Raw genomic sequence first — 27,222 nt, forward strand, 5'->3', positions numbered from 1 at the left:
TAGGTAGCAGCCTAGTGAGTGTACTGTTCTGTAGATAGCAGCCCAGTGAGTGTACTGTTCTGTAGATGGCAGCCAAGTGAGTGTACTGTCCTGTAGGTAGCAGCCAAGTGAGTGTACTTTTCTGTAGTTAGCAGCCTAGTGAGTGTACTGTTCTGTAGATAGCAGCACAGTGAGTGTACTGTTCTGTAGGTAGCAGCCTAGTGAGTGTACTGTTCTGTAGATAGCAGCCTAGTGAGTGTACTGTTCTGTAGGTAGCAGCCTAGTGAGTGTACTGTTCTGTAGGTAGCAGCCAAGTGAGTGTGCTGTTCTGTAGATAGCAGACAAATGTGTGTACTGTTCTGTAGATAGCAGCCTAGTGAGTGTACTGTTCTGTAGATAGTAGCCTAGTGAGTGTACTGTTCTGTAGATAGCAGCCTAGTTAGTGTACTGTTCTGTAGATAGCAGCCTAGTTAGTGTACTGTTCTGTAAGTAGCAGACAAATGAGTGTACTGTACTGCAGATGGCAGCCTAGTGATTGTACTGTTCTGTAGATAGTAGCCTAGTGAGTGTACTGTTCTGTAGATAGCAGCCTAGTTAGTGTACTGTTCTGTAGATAGCAGCCTAGTTAGTGTACTGTTCTGTAGGTAGCAGACAAATGAGTGTACTGTACTGCAGATGGCAGCCTAGTGAGTGTACTGTTCTGTAGATAGTAGCCGAGGGAGTGTACTTTTCTATGTTCTGTACGTTGCAGCCTAGTGAGTGTACTGTTCTGTAGGTAGCAGCCTAGTGATTGTACTGTTTTGTAGATAGCAGCCTAGTGAGTGTACTGTAGATAGCAGCCTAGTGTATGTACTGTTCTGTACGTTGCAGCATAGTTAGTGTACTGTTCTGTAGGTAGCAGCCTATTGATTGTACTGTTTTGTAGATAGCAGCCTAGTGAGTGTACTATTCTGTAGATAGCAACCTAGTGGGTGTACTGGTCTGTAGATAGCAGCCTGGTGAGCGTACTGTTCTGTAGATAGCAGCCTCGTGATTGTACTGTTCTCTAACTTGCAGCCTAGTGAAGTGTACTGTTCTGTAGACGGCAGCCTAGTGAGTGTCCTGTTCTGTAGGTAGCAGCCAAATGAGTGTACTTTTCTGTAGATAGCAGCCTAGTGAGTGTAATGTTCTGTAGATAGCAGCCTAGTGAGTGTACTGTTCTGTAGACGGCTGCCAAGTGAGTGTACTGTTCTGTAGGTAGAAGGCTAGTGAGTGTACTGTTCTGTAGGTAGCAGCCTAGTGAGTGTACTGTTCTGTAGATATTAGCCCAGTGAGTGTACTGTTCTGTAGATGGCAGCCTAGTGAGTGTACTGTCCTGTAGGTAGCAGCCAAGTGAGTGTACTTTTCTGTAGTTAGCAGCCTAGTGAGTGTACTGTTCTGTAGATAGCAGCCTAGTGAGAGTACTGTTCTGTAGACGGCTGCCAAGTGAGTGTAATGTTCTGTAGATATCAGCCTAGTGAGTGTACTGTTCTGTAGATAGCAGCCTAGTGAGTGTACTGTTCTGTAGACGGCTGCAAAGTGAGTGTACTGTTCTGTAGGTAGCAGCCTCGTGATTGTACTGTTCTCTAAGTTGCAGCCTAGTGAGTGCACTGTTCTGTAGACGGCAGCCTACTGAGTGTCCTGTTCTGTAGATAGCAGCCTAGTGATTGTACTGTTCTGTAGATAGCAGCCTAGTGAGTGTACTGTTCTGTTGATAGCAACCTAATGAGTGTACAGTTCTGTAGGTAGCAGCCTATTGAGTGTACTATTCTGTACGTAGCTGCCTAGTGAGTGTACTGTTCTGTAGATGGCAGCCTAGTGAGTACTGTTCTGTAGGTAGCAGCCAAGTGAGTGTACTTTTCTGTAGATAGCAGCCTAGTGAGTGTACTATTCTGTAGATAGCAGCCTAGTGAGTGTACTGGTCTGTAGATAGCAGCCTAGTGATTGTGCTGTTTTGTAGATAGCAGCCTAGTGAGTGTACTATTCTGTAGATAGCAGCCTAGTGAGTGTACTGGTCTGTAGATAGCAGCCTAGTTATTGTACTGTTCTCTAAGTTGCAGCCTAGTGAATGCCCTGTTCTGTAGACGGCAGCCTAGTGAGTGTCCTGTTCTGTAGATAGCAGCCTAGTGAATGTACTGTTCTGTAGGTAGCAGCCTCGTGATTGTACTGTTCTCTACGTTGCAGCCTAGTGAGTGTACTGTTCTGTAGGTAGAAGGCTAGTGAATGTACTGTTCTGTAGGTAGCAGCCAAATGAGTGTACTTTTCTGTAGATAGCAGACCAGTGAGTGTACTGTTCTGTAGATGGCAGCCTAGTGAGTGTACTGTCCTGTAGGTAGCAGCCAAGTGAGTGTACTTTTCTGTAGTTAGCAGCCTAGTGAGTGTACTGTTCTGTAGATAGCAGCCTAGTGAGTGTACTGTTCTGTAGACGGCTGCCAAGTGAGTGTACTGTTCTGTAGGTAGCAGCCTCGTGATTGTACTGTTCTCTAAGTTGCAGCCTAGTGAGTGCCCTGTTCTGTAGACGGCAGCCTAGTGAGTGTCCTGTTCTGTAGATAGCAGCCTAATGATTGTACTGTTCTGTAGATAGCAGCCTAGTTAGTGTACTGTTCTGTAGATAGCAGCCTAGTGATTGTACTGTTCTGTACGTAGCAGACAAATGAGTGTACTGTTCTGTAGATAGCAGCCTAGTGAGTGTACTGTTCTGTAGATAGCAGCCCAGTGAGATTACTGTTCTGTAGATGGCTGCCAAGTGAGTGTACTGTTCTGTAGGTAGCAGCCTAGTGAGTGTACTGTTCTGTACGTAGCAGCCAAGTGAGTGTACTTTTTTGTAGAATGCAGCCTAGTGAGTGTACTGTTCGGTAGATAGCAGCCTAGTGATTGTACTGTTCTGTACGTAGCAGACAAATGAGTGTACTGTTCTGTAGATAGCAGCCTAGTGAGTGTACTGTTCTGTAGATAGCAGCCCAGTGAGATTACTGTTCTGTAGATGGCTGCCAAGTGAGTGTACTGTTCTGTAGGTAGCAGCCTAGTGAGTGTACTGTTCTGTACGTAGCAGCCAAGTGAGTGTACTTTTTTGTAGAATGCAGCCTAGTGAGTGTACTGTTCTGTAGATAGCAGCCTAGTGAGTGTACTGTTCTGTAGACGGCTGCCAAGTGAGTGTACTGTTCTTTAGATAGCAGCCTAGTGAGTGTACTGTTCTGTAGACGGCGGCCTAGTGAATGTCCTGTTCTGTAGATAGCAGCCTAGTGATTGTACTGTTCTGTAGGTAGCAGCCTTGTGAGTGTACTGTTCTGTAGATAGCAGCCTAGTGAGTGTACTGTTCTGTAGACGGCGGCCTAGTGAATGTCCTGTTCTGTAGATAGCAGCCTAGTGATTGTACTGTTCTGTAGGTAGCAGCCTTGTGAGTGTACTGTTCTGTAGATAGCAGCCTAGTTAGTGTACTGTTCTGTAGATAGCAGCCTAGTGATTGTACTGTTCTGTACGTAGCAGACAAATGAGTGTACTGTTCTGTAGATAGCAGCCTAGTGAGTGTACTGTTCTGTAGATAGCAGCCTAGTGATTGTACTGTTCTGTACGTAGCAGACAAATGAGTGTACTGTTCTGTAGATAGCAGCCTAGTGAGTGTACTGTTCTGTAGATAGCAGCCTAGTGAGTGTACTGTTCTGTAGATAGTAGCCTAGTGAGTGTACTGTTCTGTAGATAGCAGCCTAGTTAGTGTACTGTTCTGTAGATAGCAGCCTAGTTAGTGTACTGTTCTGTACGTAGCAGACAAATGAGTGTACTGTACTGCAGATGGCAGCCTACTGAGTGTACTGTTCTGTAGATAGTAGCCGAGGGAGTGCCTGTACCAGCCTAGTGAGTTTACTGTTCTATAGGTAGCAGCCTAGTGAGTGTACTTTTCTGTAGGTAGCAGCCATGTGAGTGTACTTTTCTATGTTCTGTACGTTGCAGCCTAGGGAGGGTACTGTTCTTTAGGTAGAAGCCTAGTGAGTGTACTGTTCTGTAGGTAGCAGCCTAGTTATTGTACTGTTTTGTAGATAGCAGCCTAGTGAGTGTACTATTCTGTAGATAGCAGCCTAGTGAGTGTACTGTTCTGTAGGTAGCAGCGAAGTGAGTGTACTGTTCTGTACATTGCAGCCTAGTGAGTGTACTGTTCTGTAGATAGCAACCTAGTGAGTGTACTGTTCTGTAGGTAGCAGCCTAGTGAGTGTACTGTTCTGTAGATAGCAGCCCAGTGAGAGTCCTGTTCTGTAGACGGCTGCCAAGTGAGTGTACTGTTCTGTAGGTAGCAGCCTAGTGAGTGTACTGTTCTGTACGTAGCAGCCAAGTGATTGTACTTTTTTGTAGAATGCAGCCTAGTGAGTGTACTGTTCTGTAGATAGCAGCCTAGTGAGTGTACTGTTCTGTAGACGGCGGCCAAGTGAGTGTACTGTTCTGTAGAAAGCAGCCTAGTGAGTGTACTGTTCTGTCGACGGCAGCCTAGTGAATGCCCTGTTCTGTAGATAGCAGCCTAGTGAGTGTACTGTTCTGTAGGTAGCAGCCTAGTGAGTGTGCTGTTCTGTAGATAGCAGCCTAGTGAGTGTGATGTTCTGTAGACAGCAGCCGTGTGAGTGTACTTTTCTGTAGATAGCAGCCTAGTGAGTGTACTGTTCTGTAGGTAGCAGCCTAGTGATTGTACTGTTTTGTAGATAGCAGCCTAGTGAGTGTACTGTAGATAGCAGCCTAGTGTATGTACTGTTCTGTACGTTGCAGCATAGTTAGTGTACTGTTCTGTAGGTAGCAGCCTAGTTATTGTACTGTTTTGTAGATAGCAGCCTAGTGAGTGTACTATTCTGTAGATAGCAACCTAGTGGGTGTACTGGTCTGTAGATAGCAGCCTAGTGAGCGTACTGTTCTGTAGATAGCAGCCTCGTGATTGCACTGTTCTCTAACTTGCAGCCTAGTGAGTGTACTGTTCTGTAGACGGCAGCCTAGTGAGTGTCCTGTTCTGTAGGTAGCAGCCAAATGAGTGTACTTTTCTGTAGATAGCAGCCTAGTGAGTGTAATGTTCTGTAGATAGCAGCCTAGTGAGTGTACTGTTCTGTAGACGGCTGCCAAGTGAGTGTACTGTTCTGTAGGTAGAAGGCTAGTGAGTGTACTGTTCTGTAGGTAGCAGCCTAGTGAGTGTACTGTTCTGTAGATATTAGCCCAGTGAGTGTACTGTTCTGTAGATGGCAGCCTAGTGAGTGTACTGTCCTGTAGGTAGCAGCCAAGTGAGTGTACTTTTCTGTAGTTAGCAGCCTAGTGAGTGTACTGTTCTGTAGATAGCAGCCTAGTGAGAGTACTGTTCTGTAGACGGCTGCCAAGTGAGTGTAATGTTCTGTAGATATCAGCCTAGTGAGTGTACTGTTCTGTAGATAGCAGCCTAGTGAGTGTACTGTTCTGTAGACGGCTGCCAAGTGAGTGTACTGTTCTGTAGGTAGCAGCCTTGTGATTGTACTGTTCTCTAAGTTGCAGCCTAGTGAGTGCACTGTTCTGTAGACGGCAGCCTACTGAGTGTCCTGTTCTGTAGATAGCAGCCTAGTGATTGTACTGTTCTGTAGATAGCAGCCTAGTGAGTGTACTGTTCTGTTGATAGCAACCTAATGAGTGTACAGTTCTGTAGGTAGCAGCCTATTGAGTGTACTATTCTGTACGTACTGTTCTGTAGATGGCAGCCTAGTGAGTGTACTGTTCTGTAGGTAGCAGCCAAGTGAGTGTACTTTTCTGTAGATAGCAGCCTAGTGAGTGTACTTTTCTGTACGTTGCAGCCTAGTTAGTGTACTGTTATGTAGGTAGAAGGCTAGTGAGTGTACTGTTCTGTAGGTAGCAGCCTAGTGATTGTGCTGTTTTGTAGATAGCAGCCTAGTGAGTGTACTATTCTGTAGATAGCAGCCTAGTGAGTGTACTGGTCTGTAGATAGCAGCCTAGTTATTGTACTGTTCTCTAAGTTGCAGCCTAGTGAATGCCCTGTTCTGTAGACGGCAGCCTAGTGAGTGTCCTGTTCTGTAGGTAGCAGCCTCGTGATTGTACTGTTCTCTACGTTGCAGCCTAGTGAGTGTACTGTTCTGTAGGTAGAAGGCTAGTGAATGTACTGTTCTGTAGGTAGCAGCCAAATGAGTGTACTTTTCTGTAGATAGCAGACCAGTGAGTGTACTGTTCTGTAGATGGCAGCCTAGTGAGTGTACTGTCCTGTAGGTAGCAGCCAAGTGAGTGTACTTTTCTGTAGTTAGCAGCCTAGTGAGTGTACTGTTCTGTAGATAGCAGCCTAGTGAGAGTACTGTTCTGTAGACGGCTGCCAAGTGAGTGTACTGTTCTGTAGATAGCAGCCTAGTGAGAGTACTGTTCTGTAGACGGCTGCCAAGTGAGTGTACTGTTCTGTAGGTAGCAGCCTCGTGATTGTACTGTTCTCTAAGTTGCAGCCTAGTGAGTGCCCTGTTCTGTAGACGGCAGCCTAGTGAGTGTCCTGTTCTGTAGATAGCAGCCTAATGATTGTACTGTTCTGTAGGTAGCAGCCTTGTGAGTGTACTGTTCTGTAGATAGCAGCGTAGTTAGTGTACTGTTCTGTAGATAGCAGCCTAGTGATTGTACTGTTCTGTACGTAGCAGACAAATGTGTGTACTGTTCTGTAGATAGCAGCCTAGTGAGTGTACTGTTCTGTAGATAGCAGCCAAGTGAGTGTACTGTTCTGTAGATAGTAGCCTAGTGAGTGTACTGTTCTGTAGATAGCAGCCTAGTTAGTGTACTGTTCTGTAGATAGCAGCCTAGTGATTGTACTGTTCTGTACGTAGCAGACAAATGTGTGTACTGTTCTGTAGATAGCAGCCTAGTGAGTGTACTGTTCTGTAGATAGCAGCCAAGTGAGTATACTGTTCTGTAGATAGTAGCCTAGTGAGTGTACTGTTCTGTAGATAGCAGCCTAGTTAGTGTACTGTTCTGTAGATAGCAGCCTAGTTAGTGTACTGTTCTGTACGTAGCAGACAAATGAGTGTACTGTACTGCAGATGGCAGCCTAGTGAGTGTACTGTTCTGTAGATAGTAGCCTAGTGAGTGTACTGTTCTGTAGATAGCAGCCTAGTTAGTGTACTGTTCTGTAGATAGCAGCCTAGTTAGTGTACTGTTCTGTACGTAGCAGACAAATGAGTGTACTGTACTGCAGATGGCAGCCTAGTGAGTGTACTGTTCTGTAGATAGTAGCCGAGGGAGTGTACTTTTCTATGTTCTGTAAGTTGCAGCCTAGTGAGTGTACTGTTCTGTAGGTAGCAGCCTATTGAGTGTACTTTTCTGTAGGTAGCAGCCATGTGAGTGTACTTTTCTATGTTCTGTACGTTGCAGCCTAGTGAGTGTACTGTTCTGTAGGATGCAGCCTAGTGTTTGTAATGTTATGTAGGTAGAAGGCGAGTGAGTGTACTATTCTGTAGGTAGCAGCCTAGTGATTGTACTGTTTTGTAGATAGCAGCCTAGTGAGTGTACTGTAGATAGCAGCCTAGTGTATGTACTGTTCTGTACGTTGCAGCCTAGTTAGTGTACTGTTCTGTAGGTAGCAGCCTAGTGATTGTATTGTTTTGTAGATAGCAGCCTAGTGAGTGTACTATTCTGTAGATAGCAACCTAGTGGGTGTACTGGTCTGTAGATAGCAGCCTAGTGAGCGTACTCTTCTGTAGATAGCAGCCTCGTGATTGTACTGTTCTCTAACTTGCAGCCTAGTGAGTGTACTGTTCTGTAGACGGCAGCCTAGTGAGTGTCCTGTTCTGTAGGTAGCAGCCAAATGAGTGTACTTTTCTGTAGATAGCAGCCTAGAGAGTGTAATGTTCTGTAGATAGCAGCCTAGTGAGTGTACTGTTCTGTAGACGGCTGCCAAGTGAGTGTACTGTTCTGTAGGTAGAAGGCTAGTGAGTGTACTGTTCTGTAGGTAGCAGCCTAGTGAGTGTACTGTTCTGTAGATAGCAGCCCAGTGAGTGTACTGTTCTGTAGATGGCAGCCAAGTGAGTGTACTGTCCTGTAGGTAGCAGCCAAGTGAGTGTACTTTTCTGTAGTTAGCAGCCTAGTGAGTGTACTGTTCTGTAGATAGCAGCACAGTGAGTGTACTGTTCTGTAGGTAGCAGCCTAGTGAGTGTACTGTTCTGTAGATAGCAGCCTAGTGAGTGTACTGTTCTGTAGGTAGCAGCCTAGTGAGTGTACTGTTCTGTAGGTAGCAGCCAAGTGAGTGTGCTGTTCTGTAGATAGCAGACAAATGTGTGTACTGTTCTGTAGATAGCAGCCTAGTGAGTGTACTGTTCTGTAGATAGCAGCCTAGTTAGTGTACTGTTCTGTAGATAGCAGCCTAGTTAGTGTACTGTTCTGTAGGTAGCAGACAAATGAGTGTACTGTACTGCAGATGGCAGCCTAGTGAGTGTACTGTTCTGTAGATAGTAGCCGAGGGAGTGTACTTTTCTATGTTCTGTAAGTTGCAGCCTAGTGAGTGTACTGTTCTGTAGGTAGCAGCCTATTGAGTGTACTTTTCTGTAGGTAGCAGCCATGTGAGTGTACTTTTCTATGTTCTGTACGTTGCAGCCTAGTGAGTGTACTGTTCTGTAGGATGCAGCCTAGTGTTTGTAATGTTATGTAGGTAGAAGGCGAGTGAGTGTACTATTCTGTAGGTAGCAGCCTAGTGATTGTACTGTTTTGTAGATAGCAGCCTAGTGAGTGTACTGTAGATAGCAGCCTAGTGTATGTACTGTTCTGTACGTTGCAGCCTAGTTAGTGTACTGTTCTGTAGGTAGCAGCCTAGTGATTGTATTGTTTTGTAGATAGCAGCCTAGTGAGTGTACTATTCTGTAGATAGCAACCTAGTGGGTGTACTGGTCTGTAGATAGCAGCCTAGTGAGCGTACTCTTCTGTAGATAGCAGCCTCGTGATTGTACTGTTCTCTAACTTGCAGCCTAGTGAGTGTACTGTTCTGTAGACGGCAGCCTAGTGAGTGTCCTGTTCTGTAGGTAGCAGCCAAATGAGTGTACTTTTCTGTAGATAGCAGCCTAGAGAGTGTAATGTTCTGTAGATAGCAGCCTAGTGAGTGTACTGTTCTGTAGACGGCTGCCAAGTGAGTGTACTGTTCTGTAGGTAGAAGGCTAGTGAGTGTACTGTTCTGTAGGTAGCAGCCTAGTGAGTGTACTGTTCTGTAGATAGCAGCCCAGTGAGTGTACTGTTCTGTAGATGGCAGCCTAGTGAGTGTACTGTCCTGTAGGTAGCAGCCAAGTGAGTGTACTTTTCTGTAGTTAGCAGCCTAGTGAGTGTACTGTTCTGTAGATAGCAGCCCAGTGAGTGTACTGTTCTGTAGGTAGCAGCCTAGTGAGTGTACTGTTCTGTAGATAGCAGCCTAGTGAGTGTACTGTTCTGTAGGTAGCAGCCTAGTGAGTGTACTGTTCTGTAGGTAGCAGCCAAGTGAGTGTGCTGTTCTGTAGATAGCAGACAAATGTGTGTACTGTTCTGTAGATAGCAGCCTAGTGAGTGTACTGTTCTGTAGATAGCAGCCTAGTTAGTGTACTGTTCTGTAGATAGCAGCCTAGTTAGTGTACTGTTCTGTAGGTAGCAGACAAATGAGTGTACTGTACTGCAGATGGCAGCCTAGTGAGTGTACTGTTCTGTAGATAGTAGCCGAGGGAGTGTACTTTTCTATGTTCTGTACGTTGCAGCCTAGTGAGTGTACTGTTCTGTAGGTAGCAGCCTAGTGATTGTACTGTTTTGTAGATAGCAGCCTAGTGAGTGTACTGTAGATAGCAGCCTAGTGTATGTACTGTTCTGTACGTTGCAGCATAGTTAGTGTACTGTTCTGTAGGTAGCAGCCTAGTGATTGTACTGTTTTGTAGATAGCAGCCTAGTGAGTGTACTGTTCTGTAGATAGTAGCCGAGGGAGTGTACTTTTCTATGTTCTGTACGTTGCAGCCTAGTGAGTGTACTGTTCTGTAGGTAGCAGCCTAGTGATTGTACTGTTTTGTAGATAACAGCCTAGTGAGTGTACTGTAGATAGCAGCCTAGTGTATGTACTGTTCTGTACGTTGCAGCATAGTTAGTGTACTGTTCTGTAGGTAGCAGCCTTGTGATTGTACTGTTTTGTAGATAGCAGCCTAGTGAGTGTACTATTCTGTAGATAGCAACCTAGTGGGTGTACTGGTCTGTAGATAGCAGCCTAGTTAGTGTACTGTTCTGTAGATAGCAGCCTAGTGATTGTACTGTTCTGTACGTAGCAGACAAATGTGTGTACTGTTCTGTAGATAGCAGCCTAGTGAGTGTACTGTAGATAGCAGCCTAGTGTATGTACTGTTCTGTACGTTGCAGCATAGTTAGTGTACTGTTCTGTAGGTAGCAGCCTAGTGATTGTACTGTTTTGTAGATAGCAGCCTAGTGAGTGTACTATTCTGTAGATAGCAACCTAGTGGGTGTACTGGTCTGTAGATAGCAGCCTAGTGAGCGTACTGTTCTGTAGATAGCAGCCTCGTGATTGTACTGTTCTCTAACTTGCAGCCTAGTGAGTGTACTGTTCTGTAGACGGCAGCCTAGTGAGTGTCCTGTTCTGTAGGTAGCAGCCAAATGAGTGTACTTTTCTGTAGATAGCAGCCTAGTGAGTGTAATGTTCTGTAGATAGCAGCCTAGTGAGTGTACTGTTCTGTAGACGGCTGCCAAGTGAGTGTACTGTTCTGTAGGTAGAAGGCTAGTGAGTGTACTGTTCTGTAGGTAGCAGCCTAGTGAGTGTACTCTTCTGTAGATATTAGCCCAGTGAGTGTACTGTTCTGTAGATGGCAGCCTAGTGAGTGTACTGTCCTGTAGGTAGCAGCCAAGTGAGTGTACTTTTCTGTAGTTAGCAGCCTAGTGAGTGTACTGTTCTGTAGATAGCAGCCTAGTGAGAGTACTGTTCTGTAGACGGCTGCCAAGTGAGTGTAATGTTCTGTAGATATCAGCCTAGTGAGTGTACTGTTCTGTAGATAGCAGCCTAGTGAGTGTACTGTTCTGTAGACGGCTGCCAAGTGAGTGTACTGTTCTGTAGGTAGCAGCCTCGTGATTGTACTGTTCTCTAAGTTGCAGCCTAGTGAGTGCACTGTTCTGTAGACGGCAGCCTACTGAGTGTCCTGTTCTGTAGATAGCAGCCTAGTGATTGTACTGTTCTGTAGATAGCAGCCTAGTGAGTGTACTGTTCTGTTGATAGCAACCTAATGAGTGTACAGTTCTGTAGGTAGCAGCCTATTGAGTGTACTATTCTGTACGTAGCTGCCTAGTGAGTGTACTGTTCTGTAGATGGCAGCCTAGTGAGTGTACTGTTCTGTAGGTAGCAGCCAAGTGAGTGTACTTTTCTGTAGATAGCAGCCTAGTGAGTGTACTTTTCTGTACGTTGCAGCCTAGTTAGTGTACTGTTCTGTAGGATGCAGCCTAGTGAGTGTACTGTTATGTAGGTAGAAGGCTAGTGAGTGTACTGTTCTGTAGGTAGCAGCCTAGTGATTGTGCTGTTTTGTAGATAGCAGCCTAGTGAGTGTACTATTCTGTAGATAGCAGCCTAGTGAGTGTACTGGTCTGTAGATAGCAGCCTAGTTATTGTACTGTTCTCTAAGTTGCAGCCTAGTGAATGCCCTGTTCTGTAGACGGCAGCCTAGTGAGTGTCCTGTTCTGTAGATAGCAGCCTAGTGAATGTACTGTTCTGTAGGTAGCAGCCTCGTGATTGTACTGTTCTCTACGTTGCAGCCTAGTGAGTGTACTGTTCTGTAGGTAGAAGGCTAGTGAATGTACTGTTTTGTAGGTAGCAGCCAAATGAGTGTACTTTTCTGTAGATAGCAGACCAGTGAGTGTACTGTTCTGTAGATGGCAGCCTAGTGAGTGTACTGTCCTGTAGGTAGCAGCCAAGTGAGTGTACTTTTCTGTAGTTAGCAGCCTAGTGAGTGTACTGTTCTGTAGATAGCAGCCTAGTGAGAGTACTCTTCTGTAGACGGCTGCCAAGTGAGTGTACTGTTCTGTAGATAGCAGCCTAGTGAGAGTACTGTTCTGTAGACGGCTGCCAAGTGAGTGTACTGTTCTGTAGGTAGCAGCCTCGTGATTGTACTGTTCTCTAAGTTGCAGCCTAGTGAGTGCCCTGTTCTGTAGACGGCAGCCTAGTGAGTGTCCTGTTCTGTAGATAGCAGCCTAATGATTGTACTGTTCTGTAGGTAGCAGCCTTGTGAGTGTACTGTTCTGTAGATAGCAGCCTAGTTAGTGTACTGTTCTGTAGATAGCAGCCTAGTGATTGTACTGTTCTGTACGTAGCAGACAAATGTGTGTACTGTTCTGTAGATAGCAGCCTAGTGAGTGTACTGTTCTGTAGATAGCAGCCAAGTGAATGTACTGTTCTGTAGATAGTAGCCTAGTGAGAGTACTGTTCTGTAGATAGCAGCCTAGTTAGTGTACTGTTCTGTAGATAGCAGCCTAGTGATTGTACTGTTCTGTACGTAGCAGACAAATGTGTGTACTGTTCTGTAGATAGCAGCCTAGTGTATGTACTGTTCTGTACGTTGCAGCCTAGTTAGTGTACTGTTCTGTAGGTAGCAGCCTAGTGATTGTATTGTTTTGTAGATAGCAGCCTAGTGAGCGTACTCTTCTGTAGATAGCAGCCTCGTGATTGTACTGTTCTCTAACTTGCAGCCTAGTGAGTGTACTGTTCTGTAGACGGCAGCCTAGTGAGTGTCCTGTTCTGTAGGTAGCAGCCAAATGAGTGTACTTTTCTGTAGATAGCAGCCTAGTGAGTGTAATGTTCTGTAGATAGCAGCCTAGTGAGTGTACTGTTCTGTAGACGGCTGCCAAGTGAGTGTACTGTTCTGTAGGTAGAAGGCTAGTGAGTGTACTGTTCTGTAGGTAGCAGCCTAGTGAGTGTACTGTTCTGTAGATAGCAGCCCAGTGAGTGTACTGTTCTGTAGATGGCAGCCAAGTGAGTGTACTGTCCTGTAGGTAGCAGCCAAGTGAGTGTACTTTTCTGTAGTTAGCAGCCTAGTGAGTGTACTGTTCTGTAGATAGCAGCACAGTGAGTGTACTGTTCTGTAGATGGCAGCCTAGTGAGTGTACTGTTCTGTAGATAGCAGCCTAGTGAGTGTACTGTTCTGTAGGTAGCAGCCTAGTGAGTGTACTGTTCTGTAGGTAGCAGCCAAGTGAGTGTGCTGTTCTGTAGATAGCAGACAAATGGGTGTACTGTTCTGTAGATAGCAGCCTAGTGAGTGTACTGTTCTGTAGATAGTAGCCTAGTGAGTGTACTGTTCTGTAGATAGCAGCCTAGTTAGTGTACTGTTCTGTAGATAGCAGCCTAGTTAGTATACTGTTCTGTACGTAGCAGACAAATGAGTGTACTGTACTGCAGATGGCAGCCTAGTGATTGTACTGTACTGTTCTGTAGATAGTAGCCTAGTGAGTGTACTGTTCTGTAGATAGCAGCCTAGTTAGTGTACTGTTCTGTAGATAGCAGACAAATGAGTGTACTGTACTGCAGATGGCAGCCTAGTGATTGTACTGTTCTGTAGATAGTAGCCTAGTGAGTGTACTGTTCTGTAGATAGTAGCCGAGGGAGTGTACTTTTCTATGTTCTGTAAGTTGCAGCCTAGTGAGTGTACTGTTCTGTAGGTAGCAGCCTATTGAGTGTACTTTTCTGTAGGTAGCAGCCATGTGAGTGTACTTTTCTATGTTCTGTACGTTGCAGCCTAGTGAGTGTACTGTTCTGTAGGATGCAGCCTAGTGTTTGTAATGTTATGTAGGTAGAAGGCGAGTGAGTGTACTATTCTGTAGGTAGCAGCCTAGTGATTGTACTGTTTTGTAGATAGCAGCCTAGTGAGTGTACTGTAGATAGCAGCCTAGTGTATGTACTGTTCTGTACGTTGCAGCCTAGTTAGTGTAATGTTCTGTAGGTAGCAGCCTAGTGATTGTATTGTTTTGTAGATAGCAGCCTAGTGAGTGTACTATTCTGTAGATAGCAACCTAGTGGGTGTACTGGTCTGTAGATAGCAGCCTAGTGAGCGTACTCTTCTGTAGATAGCAGCCTCATGATTGTACTGTTCTCTAACTTGCAGCCTAGTGAGTGTACTGTTCTGTAGACGGCAGCCTAGTGACTGTCCTGTTCTGTAGGTAGCAGCCAAATGAGTGTACTTTTCTGTAGATAGCAGCCTAGTGAGTGTAATGTTCTGTAGATAGCAGCCTAGTGAGTGTACTGTTCTGTAGACGGCTGCCAAGTGAGTGTACTGTTCTGTAGGTAGAAGGCTAGTGAGTGTACTGTTCTGTAGGTAGCAGCCTAGTGAGTGTACTGTTCTGTAGATAGCAGCCCAGTGAGTGTACTGTTCTGTAGATGGCAGCCAAGTGAGTGTACTGTCCTGTAGGTAGCAGCCAAGTGAGTGTACTGTTCTGTAGTTAGCAGCCTAGTGAGTGTACTGTTCTGTAGATAGCAGCCCAGTGAGTGTACTGTTCTGTAGATGGCAGCCTAGTGAGTGTACTGCCCTGTAGGTAGCAGCCAAGTGAGTGTACTTTTCTGTAGATAGCAGCCTAGTGAGAGAACTGTTCTGTAGACGGCTGCCAAGTGAGTGTAATGTTCTGTAGATAGCAGCCTAGTGAGTTTACTGTTCTGTAGATAGCAGCCTAGTGAGTGTACTGTTCTGTAGGTAGCAGCCAAGTGAGTGTGCTGTTCTGTAGATAGCAGCCTAGTGTGTGTACTGTTCTGTACGTAGCAGTCTAGTAAGTGTACTGTTCTGTAGGTAGCAGCAGTGTGAGTGTACTGTTCTGTAGGTAGCAGCCAAGTGAATGTGCTGTTCTGTAGGTAGCAGCCTAGTGATTGTACTGTTTTGTAGATAGCAGCCTAGTGAGTGTACTGTAGATAGCAGCCTAGTGTATGTACTGTTCTGTACGTTGCAGGCTAGTTAGTGTACTGTTCTGTAGGTAGCAGCCAAGTGAGTGTACTTTTCTGTAGGTAGCAGCCTAGTGATTGTACTGTTCTGTACGTTGCAGCCTAGTTAGTGTACTGTTCTGTAGGATGCAGCCTAGTTAGTGTACTGTTTTGTAGATAGCAGCCTAGTGATTGTACTGTTTTGTAGATAGCAGCCTAGTGAGTGTACTGTTCTGTAGATAGCAACCTAGTGGGTGTACTAGTCTGTAGATAGCAGCCTAGTGAGTGTACTGTTCTCTAAGTTGCAGCCTAGTGAGTGTACTGTTCTGTAGGTAAAAGGCTAGTGAGTGTACTGTTCTGTAGGTAGCAGCCTAGTGAGTGTACTGTTCTGTAGATAGCAGCCCAGTGAGTGTACTGTTCTGTAGATGGCAGCCTAGTGAGTGTACTGTCCTGTAGGTAGCAGCCAAGTGAGTGTACTTTTCTGTAGTTAGCAGCCTAGTGAGTGTACTGTTCTGTAGATAGCAGCCTAGTGAGAGTACTGTTCTGTAGACGGCTGCCAAGTGAGTGTAATGTTCTGTAGATAGCAGCCTAGTGAGAGTACTGTTCTGTAGACGGCTGCCAAGTGAGTGTACTGTTCTGTAGGTAGCAGCCTCGTGATTGTACTGTTCTCTCAGTTGCAGCCTAGTGATTGTCCTGTTCTGTAGATAGCAGCCTAGTGATTGTACTGTTCTGTAGATAGCAGCCTAGTGAGTTTACTGTTCTGTAGATAGCAGTCTACTGAGTGTACTGTTCTGTAGGTAGCAGCATATTGAGTGTACTATTCTGTAGGTAGCAGCCTATTGAGTGTACTATTCTGTACGTAGCTGCCTAATGAGTGTACTGTTCTGTAGATGGCAGCCTAGTGAGTGTACTGTTCTGTAGGTAGCAGCCTAGTGAGTGTACTGTTCTGTAGGTAGCAGCCAAGTGAGTGTACTTTTCTGTAGGTAGCAGCCTAGTGACTGTACTTTTCTGTAGATAGCAGCCTAGTGAGTGTACTGTTATGTACGTAGCAGCCAAATGAGTGAACTATTCTGAAGATAGCAGCCTAGTGAGTGTACTGTTCTGTACGTAGCAGCCGAGTGAGTGTATTGCTCTGTACGTAGCAGTCTAGTGAGTTTACTGTTCTGTAGACGGCAGCCTAGTGAGTATACTGTTCTGTAGACGGCAGCCTAGTGAGTGTACTGTTCTGTAGATTGCAGCCAAGTGAGTGTACTGTTCTGTAGGTAGCAGCGCAGTGAATTTACTGTTCAGTAGACAGCAGCCTAGTGAGTGTACTGTTATGTAGATAGTAGCCTAGGGAGAGCCTGTACCAGCCCAGTGAGTGTACTGTTCTGAACGTAGCAGCCTAGTGAGTGTACTGTTCTGTAGATAGCAGCCTAGTGAGTGTACTGTTCTGTACGTAGCAGCCTAGTGAGTGTACTGTTCTGTAGATAGCAGCCTAGTGAGTGTACTGTTCTGTAGATAGCAGCCGAGTGAGTGTTCTGTTCTGTATGTTGCAGCCTAGTGAGTGAAGTGTACTGTAGATAGCAGCCTAGTGAGTGTACTGTTCTACAGATGTCAGCCTCGTGAGTGTACTGTTCTGTAGGTAGAAGCCTAGTGAGTGTACTGTTCTGTAGATTGCAGCCTAATGAGTGTACTGTTCTGTAGATAGCAGCCTAGTGAGTGTACTGTAGATTGCAGCCTAGTGAGTGTACTGTTCTGCAGATGGCAGCCTAGTGAGTGTACTGTTCTGCAGATGGCAGCCTAGTGAGTGTACTGTTCTGTAGATAGTAGCCTAGGGAGCGCCTGTACCAGCCTAGTGAGTGTATTGCTCTGTATGTAGAAGCCTAGTGAGTGTACTGTTCTGTAGGTTGCAGCCTATTGTGTGTACTGTTCTGTAGGTAGAAGCCTAGTGAGTGTACTGTTCTGTAGGTAGAAGCCTAGTGAGTGTACTGTTCTGTAGACGGCAGCCTAGTGAGTGTACTGTTCTGTAGGTAGCAACCTAGTGAGTGTACTGTAGATAGCAGCCTAGTGAGTGTACTGTCCTGCAGATGGCAGCCTAGTTAGTGTACTGTTCTGTAGGTTGCAGCCTAGTGTGTGTACTGTTCTGTAGGTAGAAGCCTAGTGTGTGTACTGTTCTGTAGATAGTAGCCTAGTGAGTGTACTGTTCTGCAGATGGCAGCCTAGTGAGTGTACTGTTCTGCAGATGGCAGCCTAGTGAGTGTACTGTTCTGTAGGTTGCAGCCTAGTGTGTGTACTGTTCTGTAGGTAGAAGCCTAGTGTGTGTACTGTTCTGTAGGTAGAAGCCTAGTGATTGTATTGTTCTGTAGATAGCAGCCTAGTGTACGTACTGTTCTGTACGTAGCAGCCAAGTGAGTGTACTGTTCTGTACGTAGCAGCCAAGTGAGTGTACTATTCTGAAGATCGCAGCCTAGTCAGTGTACTGCTCTGTAGACGGCTGGCAAGTGAGTGTACTGTTCTGTAGGTAGCAGCCTAGTGAGTGTACTGTTCTGTAGATAGCATCCTAGTGAGTGTACTGTTCTGTACGTAGCAGCCAAATGAGTGTACTGTTCTGAAGATAGCAGCCTAGTGAGTGTACTGTTATGTACGTAGCAGCCAAATGAGTGAACTATTCTGAAGATAGCAGCCTAGTGAGTGTACTGTTCTGTACGTAGCAGCCGAGTGAGTGTATTGCTCTGTACGTAGCAGTCTAGTGAGTTTACTGTTCTGTAGACGGCAGCCTAGTGAGTATACTGTTCTGTAGACGGCAGCCTAGTGAGTGTACTGTTCTGTAGATTGCAGCCAAGTGAGTGTACTGTTCTGTAGATAGCAGCGCAGTGAATTTACTGTTCAGTAGACAGCAGCCTAGTGAGTGTACTGTTATGTAGATAGTAGCCTAGGGAGAGCCTGTACCAGCCCAGTGAGTGTACTGTTCTGAACGTAGCAGCCTAGTGAGTGTACTGTTCTGTAGATAGCAGCCTAGTGAGTGTACTGTTCTGTACGTAGCAGCCTAGTGAGTGTACTGTTCTGTAGATAGCAGCCTAGTGAGTGTACTGTTCTGTAGATAGCAGCCGAGTGAGTGTTCTGTTCTGTATGTTGCAGCCCAGTGAGTGAAGTGTACTGTAGATAGCAGCCTAGTGAGTGTACTGTTCTACAGATGTCAGCCTCGTGAGTGTACTGTTCTGTAGGTAGAAGCCTAGTGAGTGTACTGTTCTGTAGATTGCAGCCTAGTGAGTGTACTGTTCTGTAGATAGCAGCCTAGTGAGTGTATTGCTCTGTATGTAGAAGCCTAGTGAGTGTACTGTTCTGTAGGTTGCAGCCTATTGTGTGTACTGTTCTGTAGGTAGAAGCCTAGTGAGTGTACTGTTCTGTAGGTAGAAGCCTAGTGAGTGTACTGTTCTGTAGACGGCAGCCTAGTGAGTGTACTGTTCTGTAGGTAGCAACCTAGTGAGTGTACTGTAGATAGCAGCCTAGTGAGTGTACTGTCCTGCAGATGGCAGCCTAGTTAGTGTACTGTTCTGTAGGTTGCAGCCTAGTGTGTGTACTGTTCTGTAGGTAGAAGCCTAGTGTGTGTACTGTTCTGTAGATAGTAGCCTAGTGAGTGTACTGTTCTGCAGATGGCAGCCTAGTGAGTGTACTGTTCTGCAGATGGCAGCCTAGTGAGTGTACTGTTCTGTAGGTTGCAGCCTAGTGTGTGTACTGTTCTGTAGGTAGAAGCCTAGTGTGTGTACTGTTCTGTAGGTAGAAGCCTAGTGATTGTATTGTTCTGTAGATAGCAGCCTAGTGTACGTACTGTTCTGTACGTAGCAGCCAAGTGAGTGTACTGTTCTGTACGTAGCAGCCAAGTGAGTGTACTATTCTGAAGATCGCAGCCTAGTCAGTGTACTGCTCTGTAGACGGCTGGCAAGTGAGTGTACTGTTCTGTAGGTAGCAGCCTAGTGAGTGTACTGTTCTGTAGATAGCATCCTAGTGAGTGTACTGTTCTGTACGTAGCAGCCAAATGAGTGTACTGTTCTGAAGATAGCAGCCTAGTGAGTGTACTGTTATGTACGTAGCAGCCAAATGAGTGAACTATTCTGAAGATAGCAGCCTAGTGAGTGTACTGTTCTGTACGTAGCAGCCGAGTGAGTGTATTGCTCTGTACGTAGCAGTCTAGTGAGTTTACTGTTCTGTAGACGGCAGCCTAGTGAGTATACTGTTCTGTAGACGGCAGCCTAGTGAGTGTACTGTTCTGTAGATTGCAGCCAAGTGAGTGTACTGTTCTGTAGATAGCAGCGCAGTGAATTTACTGTTCAGTAGACAGCAGCCTAGTGAGTGTACTGTTATGTAGATAGTAGCCTAGGGAGAGCCTGTACCAGCCCAGTGAGTGTACTGTTCTGAACGTAGCAGCCTAGTGAGTGTACTGTTCTGTAGATAGCAGCCTAGTGAGTGTACTGTTCTGTACGTAGCAGCCTAGTGAGTGTACTGTTCTGTAGATAGCAGCCTAGTGAGTGTACTGTTCTGTAGATAGCAGCCGAGTGAGTGTTCTGTTCTGTATGTTGCAGCCTAGTGAGTGAAGTGTACTGTAGATAGCAGCCTAGTGAGTGTACTGTTCTACAGATGTCAGCCTCGTGAGTGTACTGTTCTGTAGGTAGAAGCCTAGTGAGTGTACTGTTCTGTAGATTGCAGCCTAGTGAGTGTACTGTTCTGTAGATAGCAGCCTAGTGAGTGTACTGTAGATTGCAGCCTAGTGAGTGTACTGTTCTGCAGATGGCAGCCTAGTGAGTGTACTGTTCTGCAGATGGCAGCCTAGTGAGTGTACTGTTCTGTAGATAGTAGCCTAGGGAGCGCCTGTACCAGCCTAGTGAGTGTATTGCTCTGTATGTAGAAGCCTAGTGAGTGTACTGTTCTGTAGGTTGCAGCCTAGTGTGTGTACTGTTCTGTAGGTAGAAGCCTAGTGAGTGTACTGTTCTGTAGGTAGAAGCCTAGTGAGTGTACTGTTCTGTAGACGGCAGCCTAGTGAGTGTACTGTTCTGTAGGTAGCAACCTAGTGAGTGTACTGTAGATAGCAGCCTAGTGAGTGTACTGTTCTGCAGATGGCAGCCTAGTGAGTGTACTGTTCTGTAGGTTGCAGCCTAGTGTGTGTACTGTTCTGTAGGTAGAAGCCTAGTGTGTGTACTGTTCTGTAGGTAGAAGCCTAGTGATTGTATTGTTCTGTAGATAGCAGCCTAGTGTACGTACTGTTCTGTACGTAGCAGCCAAGTGAGTGTACTGTTCTGTACGTAGCAGCCAAGTGAGTGTACTATTCTGAAGATCGCAGCCTAGTGAGTGTACTGCTCTGTAGACGGCTGGCAAGTGAGTGTACTGTTCTGTAGGTAGCAGCCTAGTGAGTGTACTGTTCTGTAGATAGCATCCTAGTGAGTGTACTGTTCTGTACGTAGCAGCCAAATGAGTGTACTGTTCTGAAGATAGCAGCCTAGTGAGTGTACTGTTCTGTAGACGGCTGGCAAGTGAGTGTACTGTTCTGTAGGTAGCAGCCTAGTGAGTGTACTGTTCTGTAGATAGCAGCCTAGTGAGTGTACTGTTCTGTACGTAGCAGGCAAATGAGTGTACTGTTCTGAAGATAGCAGCCTAGTGAGTGTACTGTTCTGTAGATAGCAGCCTAGTGAGTTTACTGTTCTGTAGGTTGCAGCCTAGTGATTGTACTGCTCTGTACGTAGCAGCCAAATGAGTGTACTGTTCTGAAGATAGCAGCCTAGTGAGTGTACTGTTCTGTAGATAGTAGCCTAGGGAGTGCCTGTACCAGCCTAGTGAGTGTACTGTTCTGTAGGTAGCACTCAAGTGAGTGTACTGTTCTGTAGATAGAAGCCTATTGAGTGTACTGTTCTGTAGATAGCAGCCTAGGGAGTGGCTGTAGTAGCCTAGTAAATTTATTTTTCTGTAGGTAGCGGCCTAGGGAGTGTAATGTTCTGCATGTAATAGTCTGAACTCACTGTTGACCCTGGAGACCTTCCACGTCTTCTCCAGCCCTGGCTGTTTCCCCAGCTCGATCTTGAAGGGCCCAGTGTTGGGGTGGATATCCCTGTCCCGTCCCCCCACTATCACCACACTGTCCATGGCGTCTTCACACAGCCGTACCACAGACGGGTGAACATAGGGAGCATTGTCATTGTAGTCCTCCAGGTGAATGACCAGAGTGCCAGTACCAGTGGCTGGTGGGCTACCTGTGACAAGGACACAATACACACCTGTTACTAAAACATCAACAACACAGCTATCTCTGTTACAAACACAAGGCACTGTTCTGAAAGCCTAGTGTACTCTGGTGTTTTGGGAAATGTTTATTTCAGGTTTGCCAGGTCTATCCCCCTGCAAGTATTTCCAAGTATCAGTTTCTTTCCACTTGAATCCAGTCAGGCGGTTCCAACTTCCTCAGATTCTAGCTCTGTGGTTAACTTCTCTTTCCTTTGACTCTGAGCTTCATTTAACTTGATAAAGAACTGTACAAAACAAACTGCGTGTCATTTCCAGACCAAAGGAACATGAATCACTTGGATCATGGTTAATTGATAATAGGCTCCCGAGTGGGGCAGCAGTCTAAGGCACTGCATCGCAGTGCTAGAGTCATCACTACAGACCCTGGTTCGATCCCCTCACTATCGGCCGTGATCGGAAGTCCCATAGGGCGGCGCACAATTGGCCCAGCGTCGTCCGGGTTAGGGGACGGTTTGGCCGTCATTGTAAATAAGAATTTGTTCTTAACTGACTTTCCTAGTTAAATAAAGGGGGGAAAAGTGGTTGAGAGAGACCTGGCTTGGCAGGGAGAGCAGGTCTCTGTTGTTTAGATGAGATTACTCTTAATTGAATGATGCAGAGAGAGGGCACTGCAGCATCAGACATGGTGTGCTGTATGAGTTTGTCCAAGTCCCAAATGGCACCCTATTCCTCTAATCTCTAAAAAACAAAAAGTCTATATCCAAAATGGTGTCCTATTCCCTAGTGCACAACATTTGGCCAAAAGTAGTACACTAGGAAATAGGGTACCATTTGTGACACAGACTTCCTGTTGCATAGAGATTAGAGGTGATTTGAAAAGTGGCTGCATGCAAAACAACTCTGGAAGTCACTTGCAATTACCCACACATGACAGGATTAACCTTACGAAGCACTGTAAACCCCACCAAAAATTATACCTATAAAGTTTTTGTTATAAAAATCCCAGCAGATACAGGCTTATCAAGATTGGCGATAAACTTCTCAGACACACTGACCCGTAGGGCAGAGTGGGGTTAGGTGAGACAAAGGGTTAGTTGAACCAACCATTGTTTCTTGGAAACATACACAAAAAAATAGCTGCGAGCAGCAATGAAAAGGGTTCACAGGATGACAGAATGGACACAAGATCAGTTGGATAACAAAGCATTTTCATGTTTACCTCTCAATACCTCAACGATGATGCAAGTTTAGTCTAATACCGTAGTTTATGAATATTTATAAATATACACTACATGACCAAAGGTATGTGTACAGTACACCTACTCGTCAAACATTTTATTCCAAAATCATGGGCATTAATATGGAGTTGGTCCCCCCTTTGCTGCTATAACAGCTTCCACTCTTCTGGGAAGGCTTTCCACTAGATGTTGGAACATTACTGTGGGAACTCGCTTCCATTCATCCACAAGAGTATTAGTGAGGTCGGACACGGATGTTGGCTGATTAGGCCTGGCTCGAAGTCTGCGTTCCAATTCATCCCAAAGGTGTTCGATGGAGTTGAGGTCAGGACTCTGTGCAGGCCAGTCATGTTCTTCCACACTGATCTCAACAAAATATTTCTGTATGGACCTCGCTTTGTGCATGGGGGCATTGTCATGCTGAAACAGGAAAGGGCCTTCCCCAAACTGTTGCCACAAAGTTGGAAGCATTATCTAGAATGTCATTGTATGCTGTAGCGTTACAATTTCTCTTCACTGGATCTAAGGGGCCTAGCCCGAACCATGAAAAACAGCCCCAGACCATAATTCCTCCTCCACCAAACTTTACAGTTGGCACTATGCATTCGGGCAGGTAGCATTCTCCTGGCTTGTGTGCAGCTGCTCAGCCATGGAAACCCATTTCATGAAGCTCCTGACAAACAGTTACTGTGCTGACGCTGCTTCCAGAGGCAGTTTGGAACATCGGGAGTGAGTGTTCAACCAAGGACAGAGGATTTTTACGCGCTACCCTCTTCAGCACTCAGTGGTCTCAGCGGTCTCATTCTGTGAGCTTCTGTGGCCTACGACTTTGCGGCTGAGCCATTGTTGCTCCTAGGCGTTTCCATTTCACAATAACAGCACTTACAGTTGACCGGGCAGCTCTAGTAGGGCAGAAATGTGATGAACTGACTTGATGGAAAAGTGGCATCCTATGACGGTGCCACGTTGAAAGTCACTGAGCCCTTCAGTAAGGCCATTCTACTGTCAATGTTTGTCTATGGAGATTGCATGGCAGGTTAAATGTTATACACCTGTCAGCAATGGGTGTGGCTGAAATAGCTGAATCCACTAATTTGAAGGGGTGCCAAAATACTTTTGTAGTGTATATATGCTGACTGCGCAAGAGGCAGGACTTCCTGTTTCTAATTTTCCCTGATAAAATATCCACTTTTTACTATGTTCAGACCACATACAGTAATAGGGCAACAATATGTGATCACACAGATATAATAATCACAATATTTCTAATTGTTTGTCTGCATAATTAAAATCTAACATGTATTTGCATGAGACAAAAATTGTCTCCTGTGATGCCACTGGTGCCAATTACATCTATAGCGCCACCAACTGGTGGTTTAGGAGGAGATGAGACACAATCAGACACAACAGCTGTTCAATCTGAACTAAAGAAACAGATGGAAAAATTTGGGAATTAATAAAAGAAATTGTGATCCAAATGGAAAATAAGTTTTTCTCACTGTGTTTATAGAAGGGTAATGACAAATTGTCACTTCTTCTGTCTGCATCCTCAGACTGTTCGTCAGCAAAAAGATTTTGGGTGAGGTTCAACTAACAGGGTTTAGGACCTCCGAGAGTTAAGTTTCAGTATCAAAAATGGTATGTTGCTGTAGCAACCTCTTAAGTTTGATCTAAAGAGTGCAATTAGAAGCTGGAGTTTTGATGAGGATGGAGATTGTTTGGGACAAGGCCCTGTCATTTATTTTAACGCAACACTAGAGACTATCAGCGAAGACAGATGTCACAGGAAACCTGCAGATACTGGTCATTTACAGTGAGACAAGCAGACACTGTGCTTGGCTAGAGTTTAATGAAGTGATTGTTTTTTTATGATTGTTTTCTGTTGGCTTCCAAAATGAATATTCCTTCACCTAATCACTCTGTTGTCCTCCCTCCTTCCTTCTCATCATCCTCATATCCTCATAATCAACCTGTCTCATCAACAAAACAAAAAATGGTCCTCTACTTCACTCTGCTTTGTCACGGAGATTAAATTAAACTAATACGTGTGTTGAGACATTAAATCATTATCCTTTTTGCATTCATAGGCAATTTGGTCAGAGTTCAACATTACATTAAACAAATCAATGTTACAACAGAGTAACAATATATTTCCCTTCCCCTCCATATAGGCTACACAATATTGTTGGCAGTATAAATTGACAGAGTTTAAATGAATCTTTGTAACCATTGACATTGTGTGTTTAGAGAGAGAGCAGGCTTATTATGAATAACCCATTCTGGTATGCGTCAGGCTGCATGTCTAGATCCCTCCTCAGGTCCAATGAGTGAACCCAGTCAGTTCAGCTATCTGGTCTATTGTCAGAGCCCTGTCTGTGGGCCCCTGGCCTTGCAGCTCTGCTATTTTCCTGTACAGCCCAGAGATGAGAGGTGGATCGGGAGAAGTGGACTGATTGACTTGTGGGGTTGGCAGGCTGGGAGGCTGCAGGCTGTGAGGAGAGACGCTCCCTTCTTCCTTCTCTTCCCCAGACGTTGTCTGGTGGCTAACACACTTTCCTGTTTTTCTCTCTCTCTGCTCTCTGGGAAGGAAATGAGGGACAGGCTTGTGTTGTGACCGGCAGCAGTTTGAAATAGAGCGAACGGAGCTTCTCCCTCGCACACAGCGTGATGGGCAAAATCTATTTCAGCTCCTCTTTTCATCTGGGGAACAGGCTTTGCAGAGCAGTACAGAAAAACAACATCACATGGGCTACAATGAAATAGAAGAATCCTGTGGTCAGTCAAATGCTCTTTATTTCTTGTAAGAGAAGGTTATTGTTGTGGAATATTTATTAAGAGAAAAATATGTTTTTTTAGAGAAAAGGCTGTCCTTTTTATAATCTCTCCAAACACATAGGCTTTCTGTAGATGAAAGGGCCTACTCACATTCCACTAAAAGCTGAGAATGCGGCCATTCAAAACTCGTCGAAGTCTTACCTGGCTGGCTGCTGCTTCTTTTCTCATTAGAACACCCATTAAGTGTAGGAATACCAGCAACAGGGAGGGAGGATGCTCTTGGCTGGAAATGCTTATTATTGTTATTATTATTATTGTGATTATTTTCTCAGCTACTAAAGCAGCTAATGGATATTATTAATCTTAATCAGACAGGTTTTTTACATGGACCATACATTCAAGATAATATAAGACAAGTACTGGAAACAATAGAACACTATGAAAAATCGGGGAAACCAGGCCTGGTACTCATAGACTTTAAAAAGGCCTTTGATAAAGTACGACTGGAATTTATATATCAATGCTTGGACTACTTTAACTTTGGAGAATCTCGTACATTGGGTTAAAGTTATGTATATTAACCCCAGGTGTAAAATAGTAAATAATGGCTACTTCTCAGAAAGTATTAAACTGTCAAGAGGAGTAAAACAAGGCTGTCTTTTATCAGCATATTTATTTATTATTGCTATCAAAATATTAGCTATTAAAATCAGATCCAACAATAATATTAAGGGGGTAGAAATACAGAGTTTAAAAACAAAGTTGTCATTGTACGCTGACAGTTAATGTTTTCTTTTAAATCCGCAATTTGAATCCCTGCACAGCCTCATAGAGGATCTAGATAATAGTTCTAACCTCTCTGGATTACATCAAATTATTATAAGTTCACCATATTATGAGTTGGATCTAAAATAAATACAACTTTTACATTATCGTGTAGTTTACCAAAACAATTGTCCGACGGTGAAGTGGACATACTCTGTATTCATATCCCAAAATAATTAATTATCTCACTACAATACATTTTAAAAGAAAGTTAGTAAAAGTAGATAAGATTTTGCTACCATGGAAAGGACAACACCTGTCTATTTGTGGAAAATTCACCCTGATCAACTCTTATGTCATATTCCAGTTGACCTATTTACATGTGTTCCTGCCTACACCTAAGGACTTGTTTTTTCAATTATATGAGTAGAACATACTCTGCTTTATTTTAAACGAGAATCTGGAAAAATGTTTATGGGCTTATTTATATAATGAATATGAATTCTGAGGGCAGAAATGATTACATATTAAAGCATTGGACCTCTCACTAAAGGCTTCAGTCATACAAAAACTGGTTTTCAAGCAGATTAGTAAGAACGGCTCACCCCGTGTTCAAGAATGGCCTTTTTCCCTTCATTCAGATTACAACCGCTCTCTTTCGGTTATTTGAAAATGAAATTAAATCATAATCTCCAAAATATTGCTATTTTTAAAACAAGCAGAACAATTATTAGAACAAATATTATGGTTAAACTCAAATATATACACTGCTCAAAAAAATAAGGGAACACTTAAACAACACAATGTAACTCCAAGTCAATCACACTTCTGTGAAATCAAACTGTCCACTTAGGAAGCAACACTGATTGACAATAAATTTCACATGCTGTTGTGCAAATGGAATAGACAACAGGTGGAAATTATAGGCAATTAGCAAGACACCCCCAATAAAGAAGTGGTTCTGCAGGTGGTGACCACAGACCACTTCTCAGTTCCTATGCTTCCTGGCTGATGTTTTGGTCACACTGCGGTGCTTTCACTCTTACTGGTAGCATGAGACGGAGTCTACAACCCACACAAGTGGCTCAGATGGTGCAGCTCATCCAGGATGGCACACCAATGCGAGCTGTGGCAAGAAGGTTTGCTGTGTCTGTCAGCGTAGTGTCCAGAGCATGGAGGCACTACCAGGAGACAGGCCAGTACATCAGGAGACGTGGAGGAGGCCATAGGAGGGCAACAACCCAGCAGCAGGACCGCTACCTCCGCCTTTGTGCAAGGAGGAGCAGGAGGAGCACTGCCAGAGCCCTGCAAAATGACCTCCAGCAGGCCACAAATGTGCATGTGTCTGCTCAAACGGTCAGAAACAGA

The 27,222-nt window shown here is 44.8% G+C and overlaps 1 protein-coding gene across 4 annotated transcripts in view; it reads right to left on the minus strand.

Annotated features, from left to right (window-relative positions):
* LOC115151918 (cadherin-13) overlaps positions 1 to 27,222 on the minus strand; it is a 684,830-nt gene that overhangs the window by 29,063 nt on the left and 628,545 nt on the right. For all 4 annotated transcript variants that reach the window (XM_029696266.1, XM_029696265.1, XM_029696268.1 and 1 more), the window contains one exon: positions 20,854 to 21,084. In XM_029696266.1, coding sequence (XP_029552126.1) covers positions 20,854 to 21,084 — 231 coding nt within the window. The remainder of the gene's footprint in view (positions 1 to 20,853; positions 21,085 to 27,222) is intronic.

Source organism: Salmo trutta, chromosome 17 (genome assembly GCF_901001165.1).
Source record: "Salmo trutta chromosome 17, fSalTru1.1, whole genome shotgun sequence".
Taxonomy (NCBI): domain Eukaryota; kingdom Metazoa; phylum Chordata; class Actinopteri; order Salmoniformes; family Salmonidae; genus Salmo; species Salmo trutta.